The sequence below is a fragment of the Berghia stephanieae genome, chromosome 11 (genome assembly GCF_034508935.2).
Source record: "Berghia stephanieae isolate SIO BIC M18660-M18661 chromosome 11, UCSD_Bste_1.3, whole genome shotgun sequence".
Taxonomy (NCBI): Eukaryota; Metazoa; Mollusca; class Gastropoda; order Nudibranchia; family Aeolidiidae; genus Berghia; species Berghia stephanieae.
In genome coordinates, this window is record NC_088370.1 from 42,469,726 (window position 1) to 42,477,225 (window position 7,500).

The following is a 7,500-nucleotide window of genomic DNA, read 5'->3' on the forward strand; positions in this document are numbered from 1 at the left end:
ACATTCCCTCACCGTACTCCGATGTAAAATGCGTACTTGGCCATTAACAGCTATGCCCTCTGCCCCCCCCCCCCCCAAATGCAATATCACCTAACAGGCGTCATGTCCCGCCCTTTACTGTTAACTGTTGCTGTTGGCCAGGGACCCGTTGTAAAGCGCTTCGAGCACATTAGTGGATATTGCGCTATATAAAAACGCATTCATATTATTTTTCTTTACAGTTCACAGCTTTTGTAGCTTAGCATTCACTTTGAGAGTAACGAGAGGTGATAATCTCTCACAAACAACTGTCTCGCGTAATAATGTTGTACGCAATCCTGTAACCTAGGCCTTTATGTAAACAATTTACTTAGCCTCAAGACGAAATCAATCAATTGTCACTACGATCCCGCGCGGGAAATGAAGAAGGAGCCCAGACAGGGTGGGGGTGGGGGTTGGGGGGGGGGGGGGAGTGCGGTTGTAATGGGGCATGGGGTTGTGAGAAGGGAAAAAAAATGCCGTAAAGAACATAATAATTGCAATCCCAAAATTTATTTTCATACGCTTTTTCTCAATTTATAAATTAAAAAAAAAACAAAGTCAAAAACACTCCTCTTCCCCCTTCCGCTCCCCCCCCCCCCCCCACTCCCCCCCCCAAAAAAAAAAAAAGAAAAACACAAAAAAAAAAACAACAACAAAAACATAAAACAAAAAAAAAAAAAACAAAGACAGGAGAATTAAAGAATCCGAGTAAAATACAAAACAAAACAAATAAAAAGACTAAACACACACATACACACACACACACACAAACACACACAGACACACACACACACACAAATACACGCAATATACAAAAAAATCCCAGTTGAGGTCAGTTTTTAATGTTAACCTTTTTGATTTTCTCACTCCTTCTACCCATTCTACTCTCTTCTTTGTTTTTCTCTTCTTCTTCCTCGTCTTTATCTATCTACCACCCGCCATATCTAAATAATATTATAATTTCTATAATATTTCTTCCCAATGAAATAATGTGTCACACCTCATATAAACCCATGTTAACTACCCGGGCCATTGTCATTTAAGCCAGTATAAATCCTGTTTTTGACAGCCCATTAAATCTCTCCTCCCCTCCACCCCCACCCCACCCACCCCCCAGATCAACAACGAGGATTGAAGAGTACAGATTGACCCTGTCTAAAGCCCAATCTCCACCGCTGCCCTCTCGGGGCATAAACATTCATGGAACCGGAGTTTGTTCGGTTTCTATAGTGTTAAACGCACAGTGACCAAAGGATTGATACTTTTAGTAGTGTATCACAAAGAACTTCCTAACGGCAAATGCGCTTCATCGGTGGGGTCTTTCTACCTGTCCAATATGTACCCGCTGTGAGCAAGAACCTGAGACGGCAGAGCATCTAGTCGAACGGTGTGTTGTGACGATGCTACCCGGCGGGTTTGCGACGGTGCACGAATGCGGACTAGACTTTGCTGATTGGGTCGATCGTCATAATATAGTAGTGTGAGAACCATAAGAGGCTGCTGCCAGAGCTAACAGATCCAGCTACCCTTTCACTGATTTGTTGAATTGATGAATCAACAAAAAGTAATATGCTGCTGCTTCGAGAATCGAAATTTATAACCTTGCTTGTAACACGAGTGCTCTTTCTCTATTGAGCTCCAGGGACCCCTTAAATGTCTTGTTGTTGTTGTTGTTGTTGTTGTTGTTGTTTTTGTTGTTGTTGTTGTTGTTGTTGTTGTTGTTGTTGTTGTTCTTCTTCTTCTTCTTCTTCTTCTTCTTCTTCTTCTTCTTCTTCTTCTTCTTCTTCTTCTTCTTCTTCTTCTTCTTCTTCTTCTACACCACAACAACAACAACAACAACAACAACTACTACTACTACTACTAACTATACTATACTACTACTACTACTACTACCTACTACTACTACTACTACTACACTACTACTACTACTACTACTACTACTACTACTACTACTACTACTACTACTACTACTACTACTACTACTACTACTACTACTACTACTATCTACTACTACTACTACTACTACACTACTACTACTACTACCACCACACACTACACTACTACACTACTACCTACTACTACTACTACTACTACTACTACTACTACTACTACTACTACTACTACTACTATACTACTACTATACTACTATACTACTATCTACTACTAACTACTACTACTACATACTACTACTACTACTACATACTACTACTACTACTACTCTACTACTACTATACTACCACCACCACTACACCACCACCACACACCACTACTACTACTACTACTACTACTACTACTACTACTACTACTACTACTACTACTACTACTACTACTACTACTACTACTACTACTACTACTACTACCACTACTACTACCACTACTACTACTGCTACTACTACTACTACTACCACCACCACTACCACCACTACTGCTACTACTTATACTATTTCTACTACTCCTACTACTACTTCCTCTTCTTCGTCGTCGTTGTTGTCGTTATGATGGAAATACCTTGCGTTGGTTTGGGAGTGTTTCCATTACCATAATGAGGCCAGTCATATCCATTAGGTTATCAGACCTGCAAAAAAGGACACAATGCCTCGAACCCGAGGATTCTTAGATTTCTTGATTTAGTATTTTATTTCCGGCAGGTTGAGTTTATTTATTGTCAGTATATGACATAATCAGTTGAAAGGTAAAAATTTTGGATTTGCATTTTTTTTTCATTTTCTGAAAGAATATGCTCCCCAGAGCCTTTTAATCCTGATTTGAAGTAAATCGGGTGATTTTTCATGAAGTTATGGTCAGATGTATATTGTAAAGGTATCCAGCAACTTTTCTCAAATTTCATACTTTTTCAATTTGACTAGTTGTCAAAAATATTTAGAAATGAAAATAAACTCTGATATTTCCCGGAAATGTACAAACATGGTTGATTTAATCATTTATGACAAGAACTCATTTTGGATAAAAATTGACCTTCTAACTAAACTTGCCAATTTGCAGTTCAAACCTTTTCACCATGCGACTGATTATGTATTTCACTGTAACTAATTTTGATTTTTCTGGACAATAAAATGTGACCTGACCCTTTCAAAAACGGCCGTAACACGGCAATGGTTTACGGTACATGTGAATATCCCTTAAGTCTGTACCCGATAACCCCAGGATAAACACGTCCTGTTATTGTTGACGAGAGGTGTTCCTGTAGTGTAAAGGAATGTTGATGCCAGGTGTCTGTCCGGACACATGCACTCAAAGTGACGTCATGATCCGCCTTCACCGTACAATTATTCTGTTTATTTTCCTAGATTAGTTTTGTTCTCTTGCCTTTTATTTTATTTTTTTTTAATGTTTTTTTTTTTTTTTTTTTTGTTTAGTCTTTTTTTATAGATTTATTTAATTTATTCTAATTTTTTAATTCATTTTCTTATTAATTAATTTATTTATTTATTCATATACGGATTTTTAAATATATTTATTCATTTGTTTATTTATTTAGCTTTTCATTTATTTATTTAATTATTTTATCAGTATTAATTATTTCTTCTTCTTCTTCTTCTTCTTCTTCTTCTTTCTTCTTCTTTTCTTCTTCTTCTTCTTCTTCTTCTTCTTCTTCTTTCTTCTTCTTCTCTTCTTCTTCTTCTTCTTCTTCTTCTTCTTCTTTCTTCTTTCTTCTTCTTCTTCTTCTTCTTCTCTTTCTTCTTCTTCTTTTTTCTTTCTTCTTCTTCTTTTCTCTTCTTCTTTCTTCTTCTTCTTTTCTTCTTTCTTCTTCTTCTTCTTTCTTCTTCTTCTTCTTCTTCTTCTTTCTTCTTCTTCTTCTTCTTCTTCTTCTTCTTCTCTTCTTCTTCTTTCTCTTCTTCTTCTTCTTCTTCTTTCTTCTTTTCTTCTTCTTCTTCTTCTTCTTTCTTTTCTTCTCTCTTCTTCTTCTTCTTTCTTCTTCTTCTTCTTCTTCTTCTTTCTTTCTTCTTTCTTCTTCTTCTTCTTCTTCTTCTTCTTCTTCTTCTTCTTCTTCTTCTTCTTCTTCTTCTTTCTTCTTCTTTTCTTCTTTTCTTCTTCTTCTTCTTCTTCTTTCTTCTTCTTCTTCTTCTTCTTCTTCTTCTTTTCTTCTTTCTTCTTCTTCTTCTTCTTCTTCTTCTTTTCTTCTTCTTTCCTTCTTCTTCTTCTTCTTCCTTCTTCTCCTCTCTTCTCTTCTTCTTCTCTTCTTCTTCTTTTCTTCTTCTTCTTCTTCTTCTTCTTCTTCTTCTTCTTCTTCTTCTTCTTTTCTTCTTCTTCTTTTTCTCTCTTCTTCTTCTTCTTCTTCTTCTTCTTCTTCTTCTTCTTCTTCTCTTCTTCTTCTTCTTTTTCTTCTTCTTCTTCTTCTTCTTCTTCTTCTTCTTTTCTTCTTCTTCTTCTTCTTTTCTTCTTCTTCTTCTTCTTTTCTTCTTCTTCTTCTTCTTCTTCTTCTTATCTTTTTTTTATTATTTTTATTTTATTATTATTATTATTTTATTATTATTATTATTATTATTATTATTATTATTATTTTATTATTTATTATTATTATTATTATTATTATTATTATTATTATTATTATTATTTTTATTCTTCTTCTTCTTCTTCTTTCTTCTTCTTCTTCTTCTTCTTCTTTTCTTCTTCTTCTTCTTCTTCTTCTTCTTATTATTATTATTATTATTATTATTTTATTATATATTATTATTATTATTATTATTATTATTATTATTATTATTATTATTATTATTATTATTATTATTATTATTATTATTATTATTATTATTATTATTATTATTATTATTATTATTATTATTTTATTATTATTATTATTATTATTATTATTATTATTATTATTATTATTATTATTATTATTATTTATTATTATTATTATTATTATTATTATTATTATTATTTATTATTATTATTATTATTATTATTATTATTATTATTATTTATTATTATTATATATTATTATTATTATTATTATTATTATTATATATTATTATTATTATTATTATTATTATTATTATTATTATTATTATTACGTGTTTTTTCAGTCTTTGATAACAAGGCGGTAACTTGTCTCTGGACAAAGTTAAGCAATGGTTTATTAATAGGATGCAGTAGTCTGATGTCACGCCACCCGGCAACGGCGGCCATCTTGGTTCTAAACAAAGAAAATCATTACTTTTTATTCTTCATGCTGGCTAGAACTTTTCATTCCCTTTTCATATGCCTTGTGATCAGAATGTGTAAACGTCAAAACATGATCAAATTTATGTGTTTTTTTTCCTCTGGAAACGCTTTTATGCTCGCCGGAGAAATATTTCATACGGGCGTCCGCCATTGTTCCGATAGTTTAGAGCCAGTGTTACTAAGTTACCATGCGTCATTAGGAAGGAAGTGACGTTACGACTGTTTTAGAGTATTTATGTCTATTCTTTTTCTACATTTTTCTTACCAGCCTCCAGCCAAACGATAGACAATCAAGTGACACCTTATAAGGGCAAATGGAGAGGTATCCAAGTGACCTTTGACTCCGAGAGAAGCCCGCGTGACTTCAGTGCCTTGTCGGTGCCTGAGGGATGTTGTCCCTCCCTCGCGTTCGAATCCCGGTTCGAGTGTGGCAATCTACGTCAAGCCAGGAGAATGTAAGTACAAGTCAACTGTTATAATATACTGTAGGGCGTCCTGTAGTGACTCCGCTGGCTTAGCAATGCGGCTATGTGGTCTAGTGGTATGACACTCGCTTTCGGATCGGACGGTCCTGGGTTCGAGCTTCGATCAGCGAATAGTTGAGTCCATGGAAAAGACTCTTTACTCACATTCTCTCACCATACTCAGGTGTAAAATGAGTACCTGACCGTCAACGGCGTTGTTTTTGTCCGAAAAAAAATTTGTAATATCGCCTAACAGGCGCCATGCCCGTCCTACATGTTAAGTGTTGCTGTTGGCCAGGGACCCCTTGTAAAGCGCGTTGAGCACGTTTAGTAGATATTGCGCTATATAAAAAGCTCAATTTTTACCGTCTCTTGTCTTGTCACAAAATGCAAAAGATATTTTAAGCGTTGTTCATTGGTAGGATTGGGACAGTGACCATGTATTCCTCTGATCCAAAAGTTGTGTCCTTGGGTAAGGCACGTATCATAAATGTTACCCCCCGTCTCAAAGCGGTATTATGTCGGGATACACTTGGTTAGGGAAATTGAATTTATTGCCGAAATACCAAACTTGGGTATAATTTCTCTACGTTATGATGGAGTATAAATACTATTTTTTGCTTTACAAAAACTTCTAATGTCCAATTTCTCATCAGTCTATCTCTAAATTCACTTTCTGGGGTCTGAATCATTACGACATAATACCGTTTGGAGACGGAGGGTCACAAATTGTTTGTTTACCACACTCGATCCAAGTGTGAAAGAGTAACTGGCTGTAGAGTGAGAGTGTAAGACTGTTAGTATAAAAAGAACTCTACCTCGCTACTGGTACTGTCTGAAATTGAAATATGGTTTAATATAGCCTACTATGAGAATAAAAATTGTAATGAAATATTGTGATGCGCATTGAACATGGTCAATCCTTGGAAATGCGCTATATAAATGTCTATACTTGTTATCTTTAGAATGTTTTTACTGAATGGTGTGGTACGTTCGTGTAGAGAATGAAATACTCATTTGAAAAAATGTGATTGTTATCATAGGTCAAAATTGATTCGTCTTATATTAAAAAAAAAAAGAAGTTATTGTTGTTTTTTTGTGTATTATTTTTGTTGTTGTTGTTATTGTTCATGAAGAAGGTTTTGAGCTGGAAACGTTCTGTGCTTAGGTATTTTATCTATTTTGACGCTGTTATTTTCAATTTTTTGACATAAGCACTGACCGTATGAAAAACCTAATTTTACATTTCTATCACCCAGAGGCCAATTTGAGTATGAGCTAGTCTTGAAGTCTGACCTTTACACCGCCAGGCACACCCAATGGTACTACTTCCGGGTCACCAACGTTGTTCCAGGCATCACTTACAAGTTTAGGATAGTCAATTTATTAAAGAGAGACAGTTTGTATAATCATGGTATGTATCGTGTCTTACTTAGTACGGCTATGTGATCTTGTAGTATGACACTCTCTTTTGGATCTTAAGGTCCTGTGTTCGAGCCTCGCTTGGCGCATAGTTGAGTCTTTGGAAAAGGCTCTTTACTCAAATTATCTCACCGTACTCAGGTGTAAAATGAGTACCTGGCCGTTAACAGCGGTGTTTCTGTTACAAAAAAAATGGTAATATTGCCTAACAGGTATCATGTTCGTTCTACATGTTACGTGTTGCTGTTAGTCAGGGACCCTTTGTGAAGCGCTTTGAGCACATTTAGTGGATATTGCGCTATATAAAAGCTCACTTTTTTTAACTCACTTATCCGATCCAGCGACCAGCTGAGCTCTAGCCCTTCGGTCTTGTGCCATGACGTAGAAGTCTTTTGTAGTTGTTCCA

General features: G+C 35.0%; 1 protein-coding gene across 12 annotated transcripts in view; it reads left to right on the forward strand.

The window, feature by feature from the left end:
• The window catches only part of LOC144957107 (uncharacterized), a 75,362-nt gene that overhangs the window by 13,813 nt on the left and 54,049 nt on the right, over window positions 1–7,500 (forward strand). For all 12 annotated transcript variants that reach the window (XM_078888084.1, XM_078888082.1, XM_078888077.1 and 9 more), the window contains 2 exons: window positions 5,477–5,663; window positions 6,932–7,086. In XM_078888084.1, the coding sequence (XP_078744210.1) occupies window positions 5,477–5,663; window positions 6,932–7,086 (342 nt within the window). The remainder of the gene's footprint in view (window positions 1–5,476; window positions 5,664–6,931; window positions 7,087–7,500) is intronic.